Source organism: Mercenaria mercenaria, chromosome 1 (assembly GCF_021730395.1).
Source record: "Mercenaria mercenaria strain notata chromosome 1, MADL_Memer_1, whole genome shotgun sequence".
Classification (NCBI taxonomy): domain Eukaryota; kingdom Metazoa; phylum Mollusca; class Bivalvia; order Venerida; family Veneridae; genus Mercenaria; species Mercenaria mercenaria.
In genome coordinates this window covers 9,689,035-9,716,390 of record NC_069361.1, presented here as the reverse complement: position 1 = coordinate 9,716,390, position 27,356 = coordinate 9,689,035, and the positions used below count along the sequence as shown (strand labels likewise).

Genomic DNA, 27,356 nt, shown 5'->3' with positions numbered 1-27,356 from the left:
ATCAAAAACATTCTTTAAATTTTGATCTTATGAACCAGTTTTGAAAGAACAGAACCACTATTTACTACATATTACACTTTCAAGAATTGTTTTTGAAAATGTATGGGTTCATAAGAGCCGACAAACGGAAGATAAAGAGAATCGGGAGCGACGTTCGCGGCGTGACCACAATTTCTCCATAGCTGCATTTAAAGTCGGTCTTAGCTTTGGAACCATAGCAGTATATTTAATGAATTACTTCTAAAAACGGCATGACATAAGCAGTATTCGTTAATTTCGTTAAGAAGAAGAAAGAAGATAAATGTATTTAAGTTGTATTCATTTCCTTTACGATTTATTAGACACTTTTATGCATTGTTTCAGTGATACATATAAATTTATGACATATTTCGCCAGTTTATTTATGCATTATGGCAGCCACAAAATCACGGCTTTGGTTACTTAAGGTTATCGTCCCATTTAAATGAAGTTATTTTACATTTCCATATTTCTTCATCTGTCATGCTTTATATGGTTACCAGTCATTTCGTTTAAATGTTTATATTCGCTGATACCTTTTTTGGCGCATACCTTTCACGTAAACCTAAATTAAACTTACTTATTTAACGTTTTAAATGATCATACTTTCCATTTATCGGTTTTATTTATTGAAGAGTCGAATTACTCTATATGATCTCCCTTGTTATTACTTTTTCCCAATTTTATACAGGTTATACCTAAATATTCAAGTTATTTGGTATTTTCGTTACGTTGATATAAATATGTGTGAATTTTCGCCCAGATACGTGAAAATGTATAATTATTACAGAGTTTTTCGGCAAAATAAATATTCCAACATTTAGATTACTTATACATTTGCCCAAACATAATCCACAGGGTAAGTGATTCGTTGTTAAAAGAAGAACATAAAAATCATTTGGTATTTTTCGTTACGTTGATATAAATATGTGTATGAATCGGACCGTAAAATGAAGGCAAGGATGAGTAATTACGTATTTCCTACAGATAAAATATCAGCGACGGTCGCTTTATCATTGGTTAATGGGGTTTATGACAATTCACGTTATGGTAAAAATAGGCATAGAAAACCCATGTCAAGTGACTGATTTATATTATTATACTTGTTGACTAATACGTTGTAGTCGTGTGTGAAACAAAGCAATTGGCGGATATTAGTATTTATGTTTTAACGAACTCTTGTGTGAAATAAAATTTAAGATTTTTACATTTATATGTTTTAACAGTTTTGATAAAGGATTTCGAAGAGAGACTTCTTGATTTTTAATCTTGAAAAATGAAGCTGACACTTGCGGAATTAGGACTGTTTTTGGTAGGTTGCTTCAACATCTTTTCCATTTATACTGTTGATTAATAAAAATATTTATTTTTAAAAGCCAGTAAGGCTGATCCATATACTATGTTCACAAGACGAAGCTTGGGAAAGGTTTGAGAACATATTATTTTTGAAAGCCATTCATAATTAAACGATTTGTATAAATTATCTTTAGCCTAAATATGTCTCTTTAGAAACATCTAAAAGGTGCCGATATTTTACGGAATTTCGTGATGAAATAACGAATGTACATCAGATTAAACATAACTTTTCATCCCGCTCCTCTGTATAGAGTCCGTTATTCTTAATTTATCTTTTCATGCTATTAACAATAAAATTCAAAGATAGATTAATTTTAAACTTTTGATTGTAAAACCTGACTATTAGTTCATACTCTTTTAATGTGTTGATATATTTGAAATAAACTGTTTTACTATTTAAATATAATATTCTCTAACGCATTCTTTCATTGTTTTCATAAGGCATATATATATATTTATATTTTTTTTGAAAAAAAAGGTGATTTTTGTTCTTTCAACCCAGTGTTAACACTTGTACTAACGAGTAAAAGGCATTTCAAATGAAAACAATTCCCATCATTATCTGCATTTCTGCATGCAAAAACTACTAAAATTTTAAGAATTTTAGCAAATTGAAACATATGTCATATTTTTTTGTAACATTTGTCACGAAACCAGTAGGCGAACATGAGTTTAATAGCGTTTACGAGAGAATAATAGAGTGTTTTGTTTTTGTTTTTGCACATCAATTACCTTACTGAGCTTGTGTTTACCGTATTGTTTTTAGGTCACGACACTACTTAGTGTCCACGCAAATGCTCAGTCACAGAAAGAAAGTTCAACTATTGCTGGTTTTAATGTGACTACTACAGATCAGCAGGAAACTTTGTGGGGAAACGTTACAGTTTCAACAGTAAAAGACATCACAGTGGAACAAGCATCCACAACTAACAATCCTGCTAATGTTTTAAGTGTCCAGACTTCCCCAAGTGTCACACAAAAAGAGGCAAGTTCAGAGAGTGTTGTTGAGTCCACTGTTGTACAAAACACAACTGAACAGACCGCGTCAGAAGATGTCGATTCTTTAAGGACAACACAAGTGTATCAAACTACAAACATAGTGGACAAAGAAACAAACTCTTTAATAACAAAGGGAGAGGTATCAAGTTCACCAGCCTCGACGGAAAAGACAACTTATCAAAACGTTGATCAGACCACCGCGATAAAAGGCGATAAACAACTTGATGAAGCCAGAACAGCATCTAATGCCGAGGAAACGACATCGGTATCTTCCTTTAAGCAATGGTTTGATGGTATCAGTCGGGAAAATTTGACACAGAGTAATGTCACAGACATTGAAGGAAGAAATAGAAGTGTTGAGAACGAAGAATCTACTGACGCGAAAAATAAGAAACATGGTCATTGGAACTCAATGAATCCGGATATAATGCCACCCAGAGAATTTATGGAATGGTTAGACAGCATTCATCCAGATTTAAATGCCACAACAACTAAAAATATTATAGATACAAGGATTATATCGACGGAGAAACTCATTATCGTCATAAGCACAATCTGTGGAACTTTTGTATTGTTCGTGGTGATTTTAATTGCAATATCATGCTGCAAAAGAAATAGAAATATCAGAAATGATTCTGAAAAGAGCGACTTCTCTATGACATCAGTTGTTTCAGTTCCTGAGAAACGAAAGTCAGACGTATTCTCCACAGATAAAAATGGATTTAATAATTTGTTCATGGGAATCCCAGCTAACAATGAGGTGTGGAAAAATTTAGAACAGCTTTCACCAGCCGCACCTTCTGTAATGCCTGAGAGTACTAAAATGTGATGGGACGTTTTATATTTTTTTTCAAAAAGAAAGCAAAAATTAAACACCGCGGTTGTGATATTATCATTTATATTGTAACTTTGAATCAAATTCAGTTTAAGAAAAAAAACTAATAGTGATTTATGAAAGAAGTGGTTTATATCCGGTTTCATATTTCTTCCGTTCCTGTATTGAGATAAAATACCCGAATTGCCGCATGACTCATTATTGTTTACAATGACTTCCTACCTTTGATGGTGCACTAAAGCACGTAATATATTACTGTTATTGGTGATATTTGTTTACATACTCGATTTATCTACTTTATTTATCATTTTACGTAGTGATATTATACATTTGGTTTAATTTTATACTTTAAATGGGTATTTTGTCTTCTGTTCTCACCTACTTTTTATTAAGATTTACATTGTTCTTCATTAACGCCATTTCATAGAAAATAGAGGTTGATACACGGCGAGTGTGCTTTCTCGTCGTAATGGTACACCTAGTGTCATAATTGCTATTATGAAAGAAGGTGTGCCTTTTGGCTTAAAAGCACGCCTAATCCGTTTATTGGCTATTTCAAAACATACAGTCTTTTCATCTTTTTTCTTGATATTTTCATTTTTCCTATTTTCAACAAACTTGTTGACAAACTAAGTGACAATTCGTTCTCAGCGCTATCAATAATACGCAGACGTCAGAATTAACTGGTGGATATTCTCATTACCAAGAGCCATTATGATTATGGTGTACCAGGTTCACTGTGCCATTGAGGTCTCAATGTTATTTTTACTATTTATAGTAGGATATATCATAGAACTTTTATTTCACTAACTAGTGAATTGTTCACGAAGTTCGCACTTACGTCCTACTATACACTTAATATTTATTATGCGTTCTAACGATCTCAAAATAGTTTATCTTCTTTTTTATATGAAATCTAGTCATGTACGAGATTTTTTAAGTATTAGACCCGCTTTATGAACTATTATTTAAATGATCGGGATTTGGAATCCACCTACCTGCCTGGTGAAGTATTTTAGTAAAAGAAATCGTAAAAAGTACCTGCCTCTCGGGGACATGCCGACATCCCAAAGTAGGCGATAAATAAAAACAATAGTTAAAAATCATTCGTTATTTACATACACTGCCATTGAAACTAATAAAGTAATATATAGCCAATGAATGAAGCTACCAAAAGACATATATGTTATACTTTTTATGTATTTTATTACTACATTTATATATCAATCATGATATCCCCGATACATACACACATGCGTAACGATTTCTTGGAACATTGTTGTTGTTTTTTTTTTAATATTGACCGTAGTTTATGCAGTTTTATATTTTGATATATTTTCAAATTTTACTGAATATCTTTGTACAATAATTTGTTTCTTGTACAGTGATATTTTATTGTCGCAGACGACAGACAGATTTGTTCCTGTAATGCCTATGTATTTTTACTTCGGACATTTTCGGTATACATATTGTTTGAACTCTTAAGTGGTATCATTTTTTACCACTTTTTTCTTGTGTTCTTTTTGAATTATTACACAATCTTAATTATTACATCACTCCTTATATAAGTCGCCGATCTTTAATTTGTGCATATTTACTAGACTAAAGTAAAAAAAAATAGACTGTAAGATGGTTTGAGATATCTTGTAATAAAACACTTGCTGAATGGCTTGATGGTCAGTAGTCAGAACTATTGTTACTTTTGATTTTATCCCACCAAAATTTATTGTCGAACTATATAGACCGTTCCACAGCACAAATTATGGAGTGAAGTTTAATATAAAGATTGATTATACTATACAAAAATAGAAATGAACAAAGACGGTAAGACAACAGTCTGTCTATCGACTAGAATAGTAAGGATGATGGTTTGTAACAACTGTAAGATGATGTACATGTATCGGAACGATTCCTTCCATTAAACTACTTAATATACGACGAAAAAGAATTTGAACAGTTTCATTTTGAAATGTCAGCAGCGAAATTATTCTAAAACTGGAAGCTAATGAGTATGTATCTACACGTTTAACTTTTTTTGGAACATTTGATATCATATGTATTTTCGAAATCTATTTCATATCATTGCTTAAAATCAGTTTGTTAAAAATATTCTATTATAATTCATTACTTTTTTGCTTTGACCTTTATGTAAAAACGACAGTTTAATAGTCTTTTTGTGGTTTATTTATCACATATTTATTTTTCCATATCCCAACTTTGTCGTTTTTTTTTTCTTCTTTGAAACAAACGTCATCTTTATTGTGGTGTCTTAAAATTGTTGACGTCAAAATCTTTAATGTCACCATGTATGTCAATAATTCACATTCTAAGGTTAGGGTGAATGATAAAAACATGTTTATACGTAAATGCACATTAACTTACATCCTGAAACTTTTCTTACCTGTCAGGAAATTGATTATACTTCTACACTGTAATTAATTACGTGAGTATTCATGTTTGACGACGCTTTTCATTAAATCGAATGCAGATATTTTAGTATGTAATTATATCATTATCATATTGTCATCAATTGATTATTGATTTTTTATGACACACATTCATCTATATATACGAATATGATGACTTTTGTTATTTTTACCGATGCATTATGTATTTACATCAATGAAAACGTTTTTGCCTGTCAATACATTATTACAAAGTTATCGCAGTCTTATTGTTATTTGTTACCTACATAATTGTTATTTCTAAGAATACTGTCACAAGATCAGCGTACATCATTTGTCATATGATGATAAATACGTGACAGAGGTTAACAATCATTGTATCTTCAGCTGGTATTCAATAGGCGATCCAACTATTACTCTGGCCGGTCATTCTACGCTTTTGAAGGTCTTTAGGCGATGACGTTATGCACACTAGGTCTAGGTCTAAAGGTACCTATCTTTGACTATACTGAATATAAGGCAACGAAAAGATCTCGATCAAACACGTAATTTTCAATTTCGCATGGGGACATTTTAGATAAAGACTATGGTGGCATATTTCTGCCAACGACATATTTACTTATATATATGGACAATTTTCTCTAAAATGTCACATATCCAGTTATTATCTGGCAAGTGACAAAATTGCGTGTTATCCAGATAATTATGTTAACAGGACAAAACAGTCTGTTAATGCCCACTACTGCCACCTACATATTTACATGAATAAGTGGATATTGTGAAAGTGTTCCTGATAGCCAGTTAATATTCATATGGTGACATATTTCTGCTAACCAAATATGCACTTATTTATGTAGACAGTTTTCTCTAAAAATGTCACATATCCAGTTATTATCTGGTTAGTGGCAAAATTGCATGTTATCCAGATAATTCTGTTAAAGGACAAAACTGCCCACTTCTGCTTTCCACATATTCACATAAATAAGCGGTTACTGTGAAAGTTTTCTTGATATCCAGTTAATATTCGTACCCAAATTGGCGATTAACGGGTAAGACTGGTTACCTATACGGGATTGTCACTGTATAGAACTCGAATTTTGAAATTTGAAACGGGGAGAAAATGTATAGGCGGCCACGTAGCTCTGTCGGTACAGCATTGGAACGGTATTCCGAGGCCCCGGGTTCGAGTCCCGGTCTGGCTGCACATTTTTCTCATCCTGTGACATTTGGCGCCCAACATGGGGCCTTGACGGCATTACACTGGTTAGTCTCCGACGCCTGTAATTGCTTGATTTATAAAGTACCCGCTGAAATTCGAGGACGAATTTCAAAACGGTGGGGAAATTTGTCACAGTATAGAACTTGAATATTGAAACGGAAGAAAATGTGTAGGCGGTCCGGTAGCTCAGTCTGTAGATTATCGGAACGGTATCCCGAGGACCCGGGTTCGAGTCTCGATCTGACTTCACATTTTTCTCTCACCCTGTGACAGGATAAATGAGTGTATATCCATCTCATCCCCTACCACCACCCCTAATGGTTTGTGCCTATAGAAAGGATCTGGAATGATAAATTTGAACAACTGTTATGCCCCTTTATGTACTTTCATTTATTCCGTAATAATAGGAGACAATTACGGAATATTGCCAATCATAACTGACTAACTGACAAAAATCAAGATACCTAGTTAAAGTAAGTGAATATGTGGATGTCCGTAGTGGGCACTTCTGGTGGCATATTTCTGCCAACCACATATCCACTTATTTATGTAGACAGTTTTCTCTAAAAATGTCACATATCCAGTTATTATCTGGCAAGTGGCAAAATTGCGTGTTATCCAGATAGTTATGTTAACAGGACAAAACTGCCTGTTAGTGCCCACTTCTGCCATCAACATATTCATATAAATAAGTGGTTATTGTGAAAGTTTTCTTGATATCCATTTAATCATTTAATATTCGTACCCAAATTGGCGATTAACGGTGAGACTTTTCGTCCCCTATACGGAATTGTCACGGTATAAAACTTAAATATTGAAACGGGGCGGGGGAGAAAATGTATAGGCGGCCACGTAGCTCAGTCGGTACAGCATTGGAACGGTTTTCCGAGGCCCCGGGTTCGAGTCCCGGTCTGGCTGCACATTTTTCTCATCCTGTGACATTTGGCGCCCAACGCGGGGCCTTGACGGCATTACACTGGTTAGTCTCCGCGCCTGTAACTACTTGATTTATAAAGTACCTGCTGAAATTCGTGGACATATTTCAAAATGGTGATGAAATGTGTCACGGTATAGAACTTGAATATTGAAACTAGGAGAAAATGTGTAGCGGCGGTCGGGTAGCTCAGTCCGTAGATTATCGGAACGGTATTCCGAGGCCCCGGGTTCGAGTCTCGGTCTGGCTTCAGTTTTTCTCACCATGTGACAGAATGAATGAGTGTATATCCACCTCATCCCCTACCACCACCCCTAATGGTTTGTGCCTATAGATAGGATTTGGAATGATAAATTTGCATAATTGTTATGCCCCTTTATGTTTTTTCATTTATTCCGTAATGATAGGGGACGATTACGGGATATTGCCAATCATAACTGACTTAACTGACAAAAAATCAAGTCCTCAAACTCCTAAACAGTGTTACTTCCCCTTATTGTTTGACAATATTCCTGCACGGAGGTTGTTTTGTCCTGTTACGATACTTAACTGGATAACAAGCAGTTTTGTCACTTGCCAGATAATAACTGAAAAAGTGACATTTTTAAGAAAAATTTCGAGATAAATTAGTGTATATGTGGTTGGCAGAAATATGCCACCATATATTCATACCCAAATTGCCAATTAACGGTTAGACGTTTCGTACCAAATATTCACAAAATGAAGTAAATTTTCATCCATATTTAAATTTCTTGATAGTAGTGTATGATCTTGGATCTCTTTACATTTAAGCATCTCTCATGGCATTGAAGTGCTTTTTCTGAAAGTATGAAAATTTCAATTTCTTTCAGCCTAAATTTGGGGACTTACTCCTACCACTATAGGAAAATATTTAATGTATTCAATCAAAATGTTTTCTGTTCCTTCTCTTCGGCTTAATGTATTTTAGAAAAATCTGTGTCAACATTAAAATGGTTTTGTTTTTCATCAGTTATAAATTCCTCGATTTTTGTCTCGGTCAGATAAAAGTTGTAAGGCAGTTTGTTTATATATATAACAGACTTTAGGGTTCAAATTTTGCATCTCTAGCCTACTTGTTTTATTCTATTTCTTACTGGCATATACTGACTGCGAGGTACATTTGTGGCGAATGTTTTTGTTTGCTTTCATAATAATCTAATGAACTGGTGATGACTAAATCAGTATGTATATGATTGTAACGACAAGCAGTGTTCGAATGCATTTGAAAGAAATAAAAAAACTGAATGATTTGGAAAAAAAAATGTATATTTTGTCCTTCTTCTTTCTAGTAATAAACCATCGGGTGTACGTTTTGTTGCAGTTTTCATCATAAATAATCAAACAAAGCTGAATGTTTTGCATAAAAGTATGTTATTCTGATTTATAGTAAGAATTCCTAATACATCACGTTATTTATTAGCAACAACTGCATCCGCCATCAGTGCTTTGAACGCTTTGATGAAGATGAGGACCGAACAGTGTGAATTTTTAGATATCGTAAACATACTGACTAACTGAAAAAAATCAAGATACTTAGTTAACGCAAGTGAATATGTTGATGGCAGTAGTGGACACTAACAGGCAGTTTTGTCTTGTTAAGATATTTAAGTGGATAACATGCAGTTTTGTCACTTGCCAGATAATAACATTCTCATCCATCAGAGGTTCGTCAAAATCCCGAGACGAACATCCGGGGAACCACGGTAGACCTCTGGTATGCGAGAATGGATAATAATTGAATAAGTGACATTTTTACGAAATATGAGATAAATAAGTGGATATGTTGTTGGCAGAATTATGCCACCATAGAAGACAGTTAATTTAGAAACCAGTGCACGATTAAGTATTTACATTTCAACATATATCATTAAGTCTCAGTCAGCTAAAAGAATACAACGAGTCACAAATTTATGTAAACACCACAACTGACAGTGTTGATTATTGGAAATGATTTTTGTGCCCCCCATGAGTGGTGGGGGCATATAGATTTGCTCTATGCGTCCGTCCGTCCATCCGTCCGCCCGTCTGTGCGTCCGTCCGAAGTTTGTGACGCGCCTAGCTTAAAAAGTATTTGATATAAATTGATGAAACCTTGCATGAGTCTTTATCATGATATGAACTTGCGCACCTCCTATTTTTCGTCTGGCTCCGCCCCCTAATTTTAGAGTTATGGCCCCTGAAATAGTCAAAAATGCACATTTTCACCTTGTGACACGCCTAGCTCAAAAAATATTTGATATATATTCATGAAACCTTGCATGAGTCTTAATCATGACAAGAACTTGCGCACCTTCTATTTTTCATCTGGGTCCGCTCCTATTTCTAGAGTTATGGCCCCTGAAAAAGTCAAAAATGCACATTTTCACCTTGTGACACGCCTAGCTCAAAAAGTATTTGATATAGGTTCATGAAACCTTGCATAAGTCTTAATTATGATATGAACTTGCGCATCTTTTATTTATCATCTGGGTCCGCCCCCTATTTCTAGAGTTACGGCCCCTGAAATATTCAAAAATGCTCATTTTCACCTTGTGACACGCCTAGCACAAAAAGTATTTGATATAAATTGATGAAACCTTGCATGAGTCTTTATCATGATATGTACTTGCGCACCTTCTATTTTTCATCTGGCTCCGCCCCCTATTTCCAGAGTTATGGCCCCTGAAATAGTCGAAAAATGCACATTTTCACCTAATTATGTGCCTTACTCAGAAAGTATTTAATGTAAATTCATGAAACCTTGCTCGAGTCTTTATCATAATGTGACCTTGCACATTTGGCATTCTTCTTGAGAATTTTAGCGTTTATTACAGAGTTATGACTCTTAAAATAACCAAAATAGTGGATTTTTTGTTTGTGATGCTCATAGCTTAAAAAAAGTAAACTGTATGGTATAGAATAATGAATCCTTTTCATATTTTTGAGGCTATACCCCATTAAGACTGCAAACATTTGAATTATTTTCCCTTATTTGTGACAAATGTACCAGTGTGTGTGTGTGTGTGGAGTGGAGTGGGGGGGGGGGGGGGGCACACCCTGTATCCTACAGACACATTCTAGTTCTAATTGATTAGCATTTGATGGAGGAAATGAAGATGAAAACGATATAGGAGTATAAAACCGATTGATTTTAGGTGAGAAGAAATGCTGACATATATACAATAATTGAGGAGACACATGACAAATAACTTTACGTCCAAAGATAGGCCATTTCAGAAACTGTATTTATCCTGTAATCGTGTTCATAAAAAGGACATAAGACTCTGTAAGAAAATCAGTTGGAAACAAAGAACGCAACCAAGCAAAAGAACTGCAGATGGTTTGACTGAGTCTATTCATGCGAGGTAATAAAATGTGCAAAACCCATCACGCTCCCTAGCACCGGCTTAAGCAGAATTCTAGCTATTAAAATAAAGTAGTTGATATAAAATAAAATAAATTCCAAAAGAAGATTTAAAAACGTGCAACAGATATATAGTGCTCGTTACAGAATAAAGTATGAGTTATTATTTTATAAATTACACAATGTCGGGATATTGTCAGCATTAGAAATGTACTAGCCCGTGAGGCGCTAGCAGGTCCATGTTATTGAAGACCACATCCTCACACACTTAGTGAAGCATAACAGACAACGAGAATGAAACGGACAAATAAAAGAAGTACTACGATTGAACGGTCAGTGGCAAAAATACGCGACTGGGTAGTCTAAACCAGTTTTGTACACCGATCCAATCTGAAATTAACTAAACCAAATATAAATTATTATTATAAAATATAACAAAAGTTAACATTTATCAACCCAGGAGAACTTTATGGAAAATCAAAAAAAGATTTATAAATATATCATCCGTAAAGTTAATCGATCCATATATGCCACTTATACTACTAGACATATGTGTTTATTTGTTGTTTATCGCCAAAAATATACATCAACTTTTCATAGTGTGGAATATTTGTGAAAGGTCAGTTAGATAGAAAATCTTTAAAAGCTATAGTATGTGCCATTTTAACAAATTATTTACTGTTCATTCAAAATTTAGTATAATTTAATTAAGTTCAAGGAGAAGCTTTCCAAAAACAAAACAATAATTATTCAAAGTCTGATTACTTTTCTGTAAACCGAAAGTAACTGAGTTTCTATTAAACTCGCAGAGATTTGGGCTGATTTATCCTAAAGATGCCATTCGTTAAAAGTTTATGTAAAGTTTTTAAGTGGTAAAGAGATGTAACGTTACAATTATTTTACAAATTAGAAATGATGAATGATACAGGTGTTCATTCATTATATTCAAATTGTTAATGGGACAATGTTACATACTTTACATCGCTATAAAATCTGAATAAAAAAAATCTATGTATGTATTTTATCAGTAAATATCAAAGGCAGTAAGAACTAGAATGGAAACTTTTACTTTCGTGCATATAAAGTCAGTTTCGGATAAATTAGCAAGTCGTAGTTATTTATGTATTGTGAAATAACACACACTTAGTACAACTACCTCTTCCAACTGGTTCCTGTCTATATTAACTGTTTGGTATTACAACTTTTTGGTGAAATTTACCGTATTAAATAAACTACATTTTACGACCTATTATAAACTTAACAAAACATTTTGAAAATTTAAAAAAATCCTATTACTATGCTTTGAGTGGTTAAGTATTTACACAATATCTTGTTATGGAAAATATGAATCAAACCAGTCGCCACCAAGCCACTCGTCCAGGCGGATGTAAGTAATTTTAGTTGAAGCCTCAGACATAGTAGCTTCCCTTCTTCTTTTATGTACGAGGTAAGACACCGATATTCAGGACTCTTACCGACAAACAATTTTAGTTGCAGGGGGGGTGGGGGGGGGGGAACATAATTAAATTAATCAGGAAAGACATTGTAAACAAAGCTAACGTTACGAAGATGTCACTGACGTGGACCGCAATGTGTACCCCTTACTTAAACAAATGACCACTGTAGTAACATAATGCATGGTAACAATTTCTAATTTGGTACATATGTAGCGGAGACAGCACGTTTCAAAATGATATAAACTTTTGACGTCTCTTCTGATAAGGTCTGAAGTTAGGGCATCGGTCTACCTTGTATGACCCTCGTATTACTTTTATGCGTAAATTACCTTCCTGAAACTTAAAATCAAAGTTCGTTTATTTGTAGATGACAATGATGTTTATTTTGTTATTGATAGCTCACAAAATTCACACATTCTATAAAAGACCTCAGAAATTTGGAATAATGGGAAATGGAAAAAATTGCCATGTATTTTATGACCACAGTTCAGCATGCACTCTGAGTGTGTCTCTTGGAACAAATAGACTAACATCTAACTCTAGCAAAACGGTCATTTTTTGTAGGAAATCATTACCAAAAATAAGAAATTCAAGCACCTTGCCTATATGACTCCGCAGTTGGAATACTGGAATACATATCATCTATCTGGTGTCCGTATAATCACTATAATTTAAGTACATGCCTAAGTAGAGTTTTGCTTTGTAAAAGGTAATTATTCATATCAGGACAATGTTAATTTTATGAGAAACAAACATGGGTGGCACACTTTAGAAGACGGATGAACCTACATAAGTGTCATTATAGTTTTAACAGAATTGTTGATTGCTTAGTTAAAAGTTGTCATACCTTGTTGGCTCCACGAGAGTTACTCGCCATATGCTTCCCTTATTATAAAGTCAGATTAATACCTCAGTCGGTCGTTTTATGTTTTCTTTTTTCCTTGTACCGTGGTGATAAGGGACAACCGCCATTCATAAGTTCCTGCGCAACCTAGTCTTGATAGCTTCAAGCAGGCCCTGTACGTAAAAAGCCGAAACAGTGTTTTAAATTTCTTACTAAGTGATCACTTGCCGTCTTCTTTTAACTTCTATCACTATTTTTAATTTTTCTCGCACTAACGTATACTCGAAAAGAGAGTTAAGCGAGACCATAGATAAAGATATGAACAGATAGATATAGATAAAAGTATAGATCAGAATGCAGAATGCAATGGAATGCAGTGCAATACTGTACATGACAACATGAGACGATACGAGATATGACAAGACACGAATTAACACAACACGACACAACAAGACAAGACAAGACAAATCAATGAATACAAGACAATCCGACATGACACCATACGAAATGGCATGCCACAGTGCAGCGCAGCATAGCATAGCACAACACAACAACACATTTATTTACAGTCGGTGTAAATATAAATAAATAAATAAATAAATAAATAACAATAGAACTGTTTTATCGATATCAAAGAATTCTCCTTGATTTCAACTATAGCACTTAAGCCATTTTTATCTCTCCTGAGATCTTTTTCACATTGAATAAAGTTCTGTCAAATTACATTATATTTAGTTTATATATTTAGCGGCATCAAACGACATGAACGGCAAAGCTCTTTTGCAATCATTAACCTTGTACATACTGGGATTAATATTTTCTTTCTGGTGCAGACATTTAATTACCGTGTGCAAAGCAAGTAAGCTTTTTATACTATTTTGTTCACGTCTGTGGTAAGAATAGAACCCCGGCCCCGTACGCCTATAGAGCACGTGATGCAGAGGAGGTCCTTTTCATGTAAAGACTTGCACCTCCAAAATATTAGAAGTTTCAAAATGGAATTAAAATTCGAATTATTTGAAAAAGAAGAAAAATTTCCTATAATATTCGAAACAGTGCACAATTATGTTAAGGTATAAAAATTGCGCACTATTTCGAATATTATAAAATATTATGATAAGGTATCATAAAGTATATTCATGCTTTTGAATGCTTCTACTTCTTAATAACCACTCTGAAAGGTAAAGTAGATATAAGAATTTTTAGTTTAATCATATTTTATTGTATATATACATATTCAATACACACAACTACAATAAACATACATAAATACATCAATGTAAATATACAAAAGGGTTGGGCCAGAAGTTATAACAACATTATCGGCGGCCCTCCCCTGACTAAGCAGAATACATGTTATTTAAAAATACTGTCGTTATGTGATATATGTGAACAATCGCTTATCAAATCAAGAATTGAAAAAAAAAATATAGTAGATATAAAAATCATGCGCAATGTACATACTCTAACTCGTGACGTAATTCATCAGTGTAGCAAAAAGTATGTTCTGCTAAACTGAATCTTTACAAGTTGAAGTAACTTCTATATGAAATCAGACAAGTCTTATTTAAATTCTTTGTTTTTGCCATTCCTAAGCTGTTCAAACATTAATGAATTTGAATTTCTGTAGTAATACGGCATTGCAAACCGAAGGGTATTTTACCTGATTTCTATCAAAAATTGAATACATATCCATAAACAAAGTACATCTATTTTCCATCTTTTACCACTTCTTTATTTACACCAGTAGTTTAAAGGCAAGGAAAGCCTGACAGTAAGTTAATTTCATTTGAAAGACATCCTCAAGTCTTTCATAACGCTGAAAGAATTTTTACAATCGGACCACTATTGAAAAAGAGATGTCTGTTGAAATTTAAGAAAATCGCTGATCACGGAGGCGCATTTTATGTGTTTATGACGTCATTTACACACTGCTGAATTCTGTATTTAGCAAACAACCTTTTGAATAGATAAATTTTATATGTTTCTTGAGTGTAAGGTGTAAAACATGGTAATTTCTTTCAATATAGCTGAAAAAGTAGAACAATTATTTTACACAAACATGACAAATAAGTAAATACAATTCAAATTATATATCTAGATATTTAATAAATCCGCCATTTTGTTTTTGCTGCTATTAAAACTAAATGACCGCCATTTTATCAAATATTTAAATGCTCATAACTTTCTCATTCTTAAGTCGATTTTGAAAATTCTTTCACTTCTTTAAATAATTAATGAAATCCAAGCAGATAAAGTAAACATCAAAACAACATTGCCTTTCCCTTTAATTACTATACTTTACTATGCAGTGCAAAAAAGTCACATCAAGTTCACCATAAAATTTGGTCATACAATTTCGTGTACTCTGCTAGAGGTTAAAAATTAGTTTGTAAAATTTCAACTGAGACTGATTAATAATGTTACGTTCTTTTACCATATGTTTCAGACTCGTAATAAGATAAGATAAGTTTTATTTTAAGTCGGCAAGACATATAACAATACAACATAAGCTCTGACTGAGTTTTTTAACCGACTACTGAAAACAAGTGCAAACAACTACCAACAAATATATAAGAGCTGTAAATAAAGTAATTTCATTAGTACATGGTTTAAAACAAATTACAACATAATATCTGCATAAATTTATTTATTTGTTTATTTATTTGGGTTTTACGGCACACCAACAGAGTATAGGTTATATTGCTCCAAACAAGACTACAAATTAATAAATTCTAAGGTTTTTAAGTACCTGGACTTGAAACAAATAAAAGATAAAATATAACTTTGTTAAGATTGCATACTATCCTTAACTACACTACTTACATAAACGAAAAGCTAAGAGACAAGGCAAAATAAAAGATGGTTTTAAAAAAAGCAAGCATCACATGAGAGCTTATTAAATATTAACGTTTTATCAACTCTACTACTATAGTTAGCATACCGCCACAAAAACTTAGCCATTTTGTAACAAAATGCACAATGCATATATTTTAAAGACAGTATAAATCACTTTTTAAGTACATAAATATGTCTTAAGCCAGAAGTTAAATTAGTGATCAAGCAATCATATCAATCATATTCGTAACTTAGTATAGGTACAGTCATAGATTTAAACAAGTGCATTTGTGAATCAATTGAGAGTAACTATTTTCTTAGTCCCAATCCGTGACTCTAGTTACCTCCACACTGAAATGAAATGAAAGTGATAACTACGTCACAAGTCAAGTCAATATTTATTTATTGTCGGTAGATAAAATAACATTATAAACATAAGCTATGTATAGCTTTTGACCGACATATTCATACATAGAAATCAACATGTTAAATTACACATTTTACATATATAAAATCTATCATAATTGATATAAATTAAGAGTTGAAAGACAGTACATCTCGAAAGACAAAGGTAATAAGCACTGATAAGTACTATTTGTTTAAGAGTATGGAAATAAAATTTCTAATTCATTAGTTAAGTAAATAAATAAATATACTGTATCTATGTTATAAATTACTAATCTGAATAATAAATAACTAAACTCATAATATTTAAGCACATGCACATGCAATGACAGAAATGGATAAAAAAAGCTTAAAATAAAGTACCAGCTGTTTGGACACGAGTTGGACTACTATTAACTATACTCTTTTATAAATGAGAACATAGCTTTCCTGGCTAGTTTTTTCTATTTGGTCAACTAACCATTTATATTTTAGCAAAAATTAACCATTTGCAGTAAGTACTGACATTTTAATTAAACAACTTTTCCATCGACACGGATGATGACAACAGCGTACGTAGCGATAATCAATAATTTATCGAGAGTGCCTTCCCTTAGAAACTCTTCAAGCATAATAATTTCCACCCCCATCGTCCAGATTATTTTTCCGCGTTAGTTAAACATGATGTCAAATGAAAATTAAACATGTCTGTTGTTGATACATTACTCAGAGACATTCTGTTCATACCCAGTCACCACCAGAGAAGTATTTCACAATCCAGAGTTATTTGTTTGGTAAGAAGCTCTAGATAAATTTATCAGCATCCTATTATCATCGGCGGCACGAAATACCCAAATCTACCCAAATCTTACCCAAATCTACCCAAATCTTACCCAAATCTACCCAAATCTTGATAGGAATGATCAAATCTTCGTAGATTATGGATATTTGTAATATATTTCAACATAAAAATATCATTTTGATGTATTATAACGATAATTAACTAGAAAAATCGGCGTTGAATTGAAATCGCTCAATATTTGTAAATATCACAGTCAAGTATTATTACATAGGTGCTGTACGTAAGAATAATTGACTGTGATATTTACAAATTTCCCCATTTGGAAATCTGTTTTCTTAATTTCATTTACTTCAAAACTCTAGGGAAAAAATAAAAAGAAAATCTTTATCATTATTGATGAATTATATTAACGGTTTTTTTACAATCATTGTTTTGGATGATAAGCCCGACGAGAGGCAACATTCATTTTCAGGAGTTCAGGATTTAAATTTCCTGTAATTCAAGTCGTGAAACGTGATATTCTAAGCTATTTTATTACAAAAAAGCTAGTCGGAAAACCAAATCAAACTTCCCGTGCTCCAAAAATTATACTGACTTTCAAATAAAATATTTGCTCAGTAAAGTGTTTATATATATATTGAAAAAAAAAGAAACACTGCTTTTTCAGTAAAAATAATGTTTCGCGTAATTACACGAAATACAGCTAAATCATTTTCTCGTGCATAGTCGCATATATTATGATCAAAATTATATGTCAGACATCCAATGAAATATGTGTATCTTTAGTAAGTTGGTATAGTGTTAATATCTTCTGAGGAAAAATTATCAACTTTTATCAATTTAGTGAAAAATATGTTACCAAGTTTAGTCTTTTCAGTAATATGTGTATCATTTGCAAGACGGTATATTCTTATTAAAATGTGTTTTCTCTGTAGATGTTGATGTGCAATTTTAAAACAGGCACGTGCAATTTCAGTTCCCTAATTTTTAAACATGTCAGTTTCATATATGTCTTAACATTCAATTATTTTTTAGGGTTTGCACTGACGGGTATAAAAGAGTCAATAAAATTTAAAATGCACCAAATTGTACCAAATTATACAATAATTATTTAATATTTAAAACCAAATAAAAATGATTTTAGAATAAAAACATAAATGCTCCGAACTTTTCAAAGAATCTGCCTTGAATCGGTCTTGTAGCTAATATCAATACATGACAAAGTTTATTATTTAACTGAAAACCATGTGACATACATTTTTTTTCTTCAAAGTAAACCCAAATGGAGAAGATATCTACTCTTATTTTGGTCATTCACGTAAGCGAAGAATATTTCCGTCAGAAATCGTATACAGAAATAACTTTCGATAAACTTCTTCAGTTTTGTTCATTTATGTTCAATCTGATTGAATAGGTTCTGTGCATCTTACAAAAAATAATAAAAAAAAAAGTAGTTCTATAGAGAGGTTTCGGAAAATCATTTACGAATGCGCCAAAAATTTTCGCTCGTGCTCTCATGGAAATTCAATCTCATATAAAAACGTTTTACGCGGATGTATAGTTACTTTCTATTGAAAGATTAATTATTCAATTATATCTATCGAATATGAATTGCTGCCATTAGTCCTGCATAAAACACCATTTATTAAAATAAAAAAAAAAGCTACGGCTGCATTTCCGGTAAATGGAAATTTCCGCAGGTTCACCAATTCAATTTCGATATAATACATTCTGCTGGAATGTTTTTTATTTATTCTATAAACGTTTTCGAAAACTTTGAATTGAAACATATTAGAAAGTATTCTTGGATAAAAGGTCAAGTTTTCTCACCAGCGTTTCCCGAAAATGATATACTAGATCTTCAAGAGGAAAACAATCTGTCTCGTGAATTTATTTCGTAAACTATTGTAAGAGTAAAAGTAGCATCGGTAAACAACAATCTATACAAATTTATTCAAGTCGGTACTATATATAAACAGGAAATAACATTAGCTTTTATATAGCTATTTACCGGCAACATTACATTGAATTGAAAAAAAATGTTGTGTAGTCAGTTACTTACCTTCTTAGATACGGTGTTCATGAAATTGAAAATACCCGCGCTCGTGCGGTAACTCCTCGAGCGCTTTGCGCTCTCGGTTTGTCCGATTCGCACGAGCGCGGGTATTTTTCAATTTCGATGAAACTCATGCTCAATAGAGCGCGGGGTATTTTCAATTCATGGAACACCTCCTACTCGGTTAGTAACCTTACACATACATATGGTCGATTCTTTTAAATACAATCAGGTGGTATGGAAAGTGTATACGATCATGTCCATTTGATATAGTTATTTGTCTGGTTCCTTTTAAATTTAAAAGGTATACCGGCTCATAATTATTAAAGTCGGCTGTGTCTTAAATTAACTTTATATGAATTACCTTTGTATTTTATAAAAGCTGAAAAATTTAATTAATTTTACGTCATCAAAAATATACAGGTCAAGAATTCCAGTAGCTCGATTCTGGTTTATTTAATGCTGGCCGTAGTGCACAGTGGCTGTGTAATTGCGACCTGCAGGTGGTCATAAAGATAGGGCGGTACCGTTGGCTATTTAACTGACATCGTTACTGACCAATCAGCTATCACATTAAAAAATACGTTCTGAAGGCGTTTCACTGGAGTGGTCGCATGTAAAAAATTATATGTAACTTAATCACATCTTACATTTGGAATGCATATTTTGCATTGATGTTGAATTTATGTAATTATATCGACTGCAATCTAAATTCTTTACTTTCAATTTACTTTGCATTAATTTTTGTGAAAATCTTATAATTTCCTTTGTTTTTCGTTGCTGTAAATGTTATTAAAATTTCTGACTTGATTGTAACTTTAGGACAATAATTCGGATGATTTATACGAAGTTAGTGCTTCTCCTTGCAAGTAAACTTTGAAAGCACTAATTAGATATTCACACAATTGACCAAGGGTTTTCTATAAATGTATAGGTTTATGTTTAATGTCCGACCCTATGGGTCGTCGGGCTCGAATCATTGGTGCTATGTTCAAAGGCGAGAAAAGCGCCAAATACATCTTATTTGTCTAAAAAAAAAATTGTTGTACATCAACTTAGAATCAGAAGTAGCAGGCTTTTGGGCATAACTAAATATATTATGGAAATGAATAACTTTTGTTTGTAAGTTGTGTCCCTCTGTATGATCTGTAGACTTGTTTAATAGTAATGTAAGTAAACATTTCTTTGTATGCAACTTATACATAGATCATTCTCTTTTTTCTTCATAAGAAGAGAAGCAATTTATATTTTTTACAACAAATATTATCACAACACATGCAAGAGATTAATTCGTTACTATATGAAATATACACATTGATGGTGAATTTCGTTTCGGATGTTATCAAAACGATCGTGTTATACATATTAATATTTAATTTTTTCATACCTTTCCTCCCACAGACGCAAAGAGATACTTAAGTGAAAATAGCTTTTAAAATTAAATAAGTTATTGTTCTAAACAGATACTAATTCATATATAATAATTCATACGGTTCCGTCGTAGGAACCTTCATGATGTACTATTTTTCCTTGAAAATATGTCAATGACGGGGTGGACTATGTCTTTATTACCTTATGTCCGATTTTTATTTAAATAATACGTTGTTGGATTCATGAGAACAAGCAGTACTTGGATACCTTGTTTGAAAGTACAAATCAGTACTAAGTAAAAGAATAGGCCAGGTGAGTTCGGAAAAAAAGAAATCAAATCGAACCTTCTTTAAAAAAGTCGTGATTTCGTTTGTATCCACTAGTAGCGTATAAATGAAAGAATGACATTTATCAGCCAAACGCTGTTTTTTAAAACATTAACATCCTTTCTTTTTGAAGCTGACTCACATCGTTTATATACTTAGAACTTGAATGAAATATCATTATAAACCTCAACCATTTTAGGAGCGGTCACTGGTTCACAGATATGAAATAATTTTTCAAGCTCTGAACGCATTGTATTTTCATTTGGTTTTTTTAAAACATTTTGCTTACAATTCATGAAAATTTAACATAGCTACTGACACGAAAATAAAGGCATTGTAATACGCGGTCCGTAGCAAAGAAGGCATCATTGAGGCACTGCATTTTTCCGCCAAAATATTGAAAGAAACGTCGAAGAATGCCTGATATTACGAACTATAACACAAAAAAAACAACGTACTGATTTTGCTGTTAAGAGTCATGGATTACACGATATTTTAGTAATTTTAATCGCCTTTTCGTTTAAGGCTGGCTTCTTTACACTTTACTCCCACGTGCAACCAAATATTCAGGACATTTTGTCGGTCTGTGTAGGAAAAATGTATAGATGATATATGTCGAGCTAGCATATTTTCTACGAAATACGGTTTTGGGAAAAAAAAAATCTTATTGAGCCAAGGCATTTTTATTTCTAAAACTTGCACGTATCATGTCCCGCCGCCGACAAGGCTTTCAATGCTATCTAACTTTTACTGTTGGTGATTTCTAATGAGTGAGTGAATCCTGCTCCGTTGCATTTGTCATTGTATTGTACATTCACAGATGTTGATATTAAATGGGACAGTACACAATGAGATGAATTTTTGGTCACGGATTATTTCAAAACTTCCTATTTTTGTTACATCGTTGAAAATATTGACTGGATAAAATTCGGGAACAGAGGCGAAAAACTAGTCTAAGTGGTTATAGAAATAGAAGCAAAACAGGATTAGTTTCGCTCTAAGCCCCGAAATCGAAGTCAAGGCAAACTTTGGCCATATTTTAGCCGTTTACTCAACTTCACACTTGACTCAAATTGGGTAAGTACCATACACGTAGACCTCAAGCAGAATGGATGTTCGAAAAGTCTATTCATAAATTCCACTAATTAAACTTCGGAAGGGACAGCTCGGGAATTTGCTGTTGTTACTACTTTTGATGATGAAAATCGAAAAGCGTTTGTTCACGCTTTACTCTAGGTTAAACGTCTCGATTATAATATCTATATTTGAGTCTTATTCACTACATTCAGCTATAGCACTTTTGGTTACGACGATGGGGGAAAATGTCTGTATTGTCGCGGAAGTTCCGAGTTTGTCCCGACGCGGCGTCTTTTTTTTCTTGATTTGGAATTTTTTAAATATTTTAAAAACAAAGCTTTCTTATTCTAATGTTTCATGATATGACCAAAACTTCTATTGAAAGAAAGATTTTTTTTCGCCAAATAGGAGGCTGCTGCTTAAATGCATTGTAAACGCCACGTGGCATGGCGGGAAAAAAATGAAAATAATCTGTTTTATAGACATTCTATCAAGTGCGAATACAGAAAATAATCGGTAGGCAGATGACATCTAGATTGGATCATCATTCTTTCCGTGACCATCAACGCTCTCATGAAATTTAAAGCATGATCAAGACCAGCAATTCCTTGTTTTACATCTGAGGATACTTACGATAAATTTGAAATGAGATTGCTTGTGCACGTTTGTGAAACAATTCGTTGTGGACACGTTTATTAGCATTTTGGCGGGAAAGAATCACGTGCATTCATGCAGGATATTGTTGTCTTGCGAAAGGGCTATTTCCAGTCTCTTTTGGGGTCCAAAAAAAATCAAAATCGAGGAAACTACATTTCCTGTCCTTTCTGATACTGGAGAATAATTTGTTATTCATTCAAAAAACATCTCTCCAATTAAATTCGCAGGCGCTGCCACCGAAAACCGTTTGATGGATGCCGCCATTATTCAGATGTCCACGCACAAAATTCATCCAATATATGTATGTTGATATTAAAAATAGCCAGAATGCCTCATGTTTCACAACATGAATTTTACAGAAAATTAAAATCCTTAAAATGAATGTTATCTCTCGTAATGTGCTTATCTTCCCCAAACAGTGCTTACTGTAAAGCGTTAATTATATTTATCAATAATATGATAAAGATTTTCTTTTCATTTTTTCCTAGAGTTTTGAAGTAAATGAAATTTAAGAACTTAGATTTCCAAATTGGGGAAATTTGTAAATATCACAGTTCGATTTTCTTAGGGTAGCAGATAGATGCCGGTTTTTTCTCCTACTTCGGACTTCGAGCATGTTACCAAAGCGGACGGTTCTGATTTCTTACGAGATGCAGGACCTGAAATTAAAAATATACCTGTTTACATCTTACTTTGAGAAGAAATAAAATACATGAAACTTCATACAAAGCACGATTTTAAATCCACAAGCCACCTGGAAATAATTTTCAGCCCCGAAAATTGGTGACATTTCAGCCAAATTAGCCATTTCTAAAAGTAGGCCTTAAAATGTTAGGGAAAGTGATAGAGCTAATGGCCACAAGCATTCTGTAACCTGTTTTCAAGGTATTACTTGCAGACTTGGACAAAAATACCTGTTCAACCGATTACTTTTTCACTATTTTCAACTGTGTTGAGGCTTATATTGTAACTTGACAGTTCACGAGGACGCTCATGCTGGATAGTGCGTATATATGCATTTTCAAGCAGTTATATGAAAACTGATGCCTGCATGCTTACATTCGCATCTGGCCAGAATTTCTGCAACATTACCATTCTTAAAACTTGTTAATCAAATAATCACATCAACAAATTTTTCAAAATAAAAAACAAGGCCTTTCACTTCAAGGTTTTACCTTAATGACAGATTTTGACCTGGCAATTCGAATCTGTTTGGCTGGAAACTACCAAACCTGCTACCTTACGTACCAGCACCTATGTAAGAATACGTGACCGTGATATTTACAAATATTGGAGCGATTTCAATTCAACGCCGATTTTTCTAGTAATTATTATCGTTATAATACATCAAAATGATATATTTATGTTGAAATATCTTATAAAATATTCTTGAATCTACGAAAGATTTGATCATTCCCTATCAAGATTTTGGGTTAGATTTGGGTAAGATTTGGAGTAGATTTGGGTTTTTTTTCGTGTCTGCCTATTATATGATTATCAGGTCCCAGAAATGTCACAAACTAGCTACATAGCTAGAAATTATGAGCTAATATGAATTAAGGCAAAGCCTCCCAGAGCGTGCTCAAGAATTCGGATTTAGCCGAAAAAATATTATGCATCTTTATTTTGTCACAAAGAAAACTAATCCCTACTATAGAATTCAGGAGAAACCATTCACTTGAAAAAGTTTACATTTAATGTCACCATACCTGTAACAGTGAATATTTCATAATGTTGCCAAAAATTATGGGAAGCGTGTCACGGTGACGTCCATTCACCGCGTTCCCGTGTCTTTTCTGCTTAATTAATGACATTTTTTTTCATTTTCTGGCGTTGCTTGATCTTTTAAATGAAAAATTTTGTGTTTCAAACAATGGAAGCATTCATCATTATTTTCATTATTGTTGAGTGATGAATATTTTTTAGCATTGAATGAAGTTACTGTATTCACTCCGGATAAGAAGTACTTCTGGAGCACCTATCGCTAGGGTGCGCTTTTTAAAAAACTTCCGATGAAACTTTCATTCATCAACCAAGTGTGGAAAGTTGATACTGCGTTACCGTAAAGCTCGATTCTCGAGCAGGCCCCTTAGGGCCTTGTCTTCGAGCTCGCTATAGAACAATGACAGTAATTGCAAACATGTCATTGAACAAATGCAAAATGGTCATTATTGGCATCACAGTTTATATAGCAGGTAGAGAGATGCTGTTTGCACAGGCTGGACCATTGACTTTAGGGTGTGGAATGCCCGGACAAGTGCGAATCCGATCGGCGAGTCGGGGCTGACGATCCACAGATCGAACCATGGATCACCAGCAACAACTTACAATGACACAAAAATGCAAGACTGTTGTACAAGTACCATTTTCTTTATGGAAGTGTCGATCCGTCCATTAACCGGATGCTAGGGGTGCGTATCGGTCAAAATGATCAATACGATATTTGTATCAATACAAAATGATCGATATTCCATACATCATATAAGATTTTCTAATGGAATAAATTTTTCTAATGGAATAATAACAGAGTACAAGATCATTACAGTAGGGTAATGCAATATATGAACTTTATTACTACTATTGATTTATCACTTTTAAGGTCGGTCTATTCTGAGACAAAATCACAGGACTTGGATACATTTTTCTTTAGGAAAGTCATGCAGTCTTATGCATTTGCACCCAACATCGACCTTGTTTGTAAAAAAAAATTGTGTGATGAATCATCTGCAACAGATGATGTGGGGTACTCAATCCTCCGTACTGCGAGATTTGTACCCGTACAAACAACGTTTTTGATGAATAACTTGCATGTCAGCAACTCATGGTTATATTTAAGTACGACTAGTAATACTTTTGATGGGGGCATGCTTTATGATGGAGATTTATTCTTTAAATTTGTTCAGTACGGCTTAAAATATGCAGGCGAAAAAAAAATCCTGCCGCAAAAATTACCTTAAATTATGGGAAAGAGTTCTGTTCCCGTTACCGTATACTTACATTTTTCCGCTGCTGTTCTTCTTATCTTTAAATGATGCGGACTAAACTGTCTGACCAAGATGAAAACTTGTGGTTTGTTCGAGATCCTCAATGCCTCCATACAGTTGATGGTGGATTTGAGGTAATCTATCGGCCAGTCGCAGGGCTCGGCTCCTGGTCATGCCTTTTTACATCTCTAAAGTATATGCTCCGCAGTTGATCTTCGTCACCATGGACAGTTGGCGATGATGCAGTCTGTTATTTGGTACATGTGGCATTGAGCTTGTTGTGCCACTCAGCGGAGCCTGACCTCATCACCTTGTTCAGTCCGATCAAGGGCTGACGTCTTCCTCCATCCTTGGTTCGTTTGTGCCTTGATGATGGTGACCTTCTCTTGTCACTCACGGTTTGTTGGGTGCTCTGACTGAGCTCCTAGCTTAGCCAGTTTGTCTGCTCTTCATTGCCTGCAAGTCCACAATGGGATGGAATCACTGAAGTGCTACTTGCAGGTTATACTCAGGCCTGCAGTTTCTCTGGCTAGCTGTGGAAGCTTTATTGTTGATCGAGTTCCATGACAGAGAGTGCTTGTGAGGGAAAGAGATCTGAGGAGCTTTCTTCTGCCGAGTCTTCAACATTGAGACGGCCTTCATGGAGTGCTTCAGTCTCTGCCTTGTAATTGCTGCAGTGTTTTCCTGGGCTGATGTAGTGTTTCTCTCTTGCAGGATTGGTATTGAATGAAAACTCTGCTCTGCATCTTTGACTGGCATGTGACTGATCCGTTCTGTATAGACGGCGTCCATGATTCCAGAGAATAGTCTTCATTGATCATAGAAGTATGAGGCATCTTCCGAATATTTCATCCTCTTGCTTCCTGCGGTCAAGACGAGGAACAGCAGTTCACAGTCAGTGAGGACAGATCATTCGCTTGTGGGTTTATAATGTCTTCACTACCTAGGGGAGTCGTTGGTATGCTCAGCTCAGTTTTGAACTCTTAGTCGATGTTTCTTCTCCGCATGTACGAAGCTGCTAGTTGAGCCGATTCTTTGTGTAGCCATTAAGCTTGGGCTTTTATTGAAATCGTCTTGAAAAGACCTGAACTCTCTGCTTGAAGCAGAACCTTTGCATGTTTCTATCTTGTAATGGCTGTGTGCTGTTAGATTCTCCATGAAGGAGATTGGTGTCGACTTGTAGCCCTGTCATGATCTGCAATGTTGGTTTGAACCTTGTCTAAAGGCCTGTTGGTAAGTTTTGCAGTATGTGGGACAGGCAGTTGAGCTATACTATAAATGGGGTCTCACTGTTCCCTGATATTACTGTCTCTGAGTATTGCTCGTTGTCCCCACGTTGTTCCAGCAAGTTTGCGCATCATGGGAAGCTTCCTATGGGCCTTTCCTTTGCTTGACTAATGTGGGGCGTTTCCAGGTTAGCCCCGTTTTGT

General features: G+C 34.0%; 2 protein-coding genes across 2 annotated transcripts in view; both read left to right on the top strand.

Annotated features, from left to right (window-relative positions):
- Window positions 1-1,067: 1,067 nt before the first annotated feature.
- Window positions 1,068-5,871, top strand: LOC123545023 (uncharacterized). Its single transcript, XM_045331252.2, has 2 exons — window positions 1,068-1,330; window positions 2,141-5,871. The coding sequence occupies exons 1-2, from the start codon at window positions 1,295-1,297 to the stop codon at window positions 3,200-3,202; spliced, it is 1,098 nt and encodes a 365-aa protein (XP_045187187.2). The 5' UTR covers window positions 1,068-1,294; the 3' UTR covers window positions 3,203-5,871.
- Window positions 5,872-17,275: 11,404 nt separating this feature from the next.
- LOC123545026 (WD repeat-containing protein 81-like) overlaps window positions 17,276-27,356 on the top strand; it is a 104,349-nt gene continuing 94,268 nt past the window's right edge. Inside the window, exon 1 of the mRNA XM_045331254.2 lies at window positions 17,276-17,447. Within this exon, the coding sequence (XP_045187189.2) occupies window positions 17,358-17,447 (90 nt within the window). The 5' untranslated portion in view covers window positions 17,276-17,357. The remainder of the gene's footprint in view (window positions 17,448-27,356) is intronic.

Coding starts and splice junctions, on each gene's coding strand:
- LOC123545023 (XM_045331252.2), top strand. CDS start 1,295: ATGAAGCTGACACTTGCGGAATTAGGACTGTTTTTG. Junction 1,331..2,140: donor CGGAATTAGGACTGTTTTTG/GTAGGTTGCTTC, acceptor TATTGTTTTTAG/GTCACGACACTACTTAGTGT.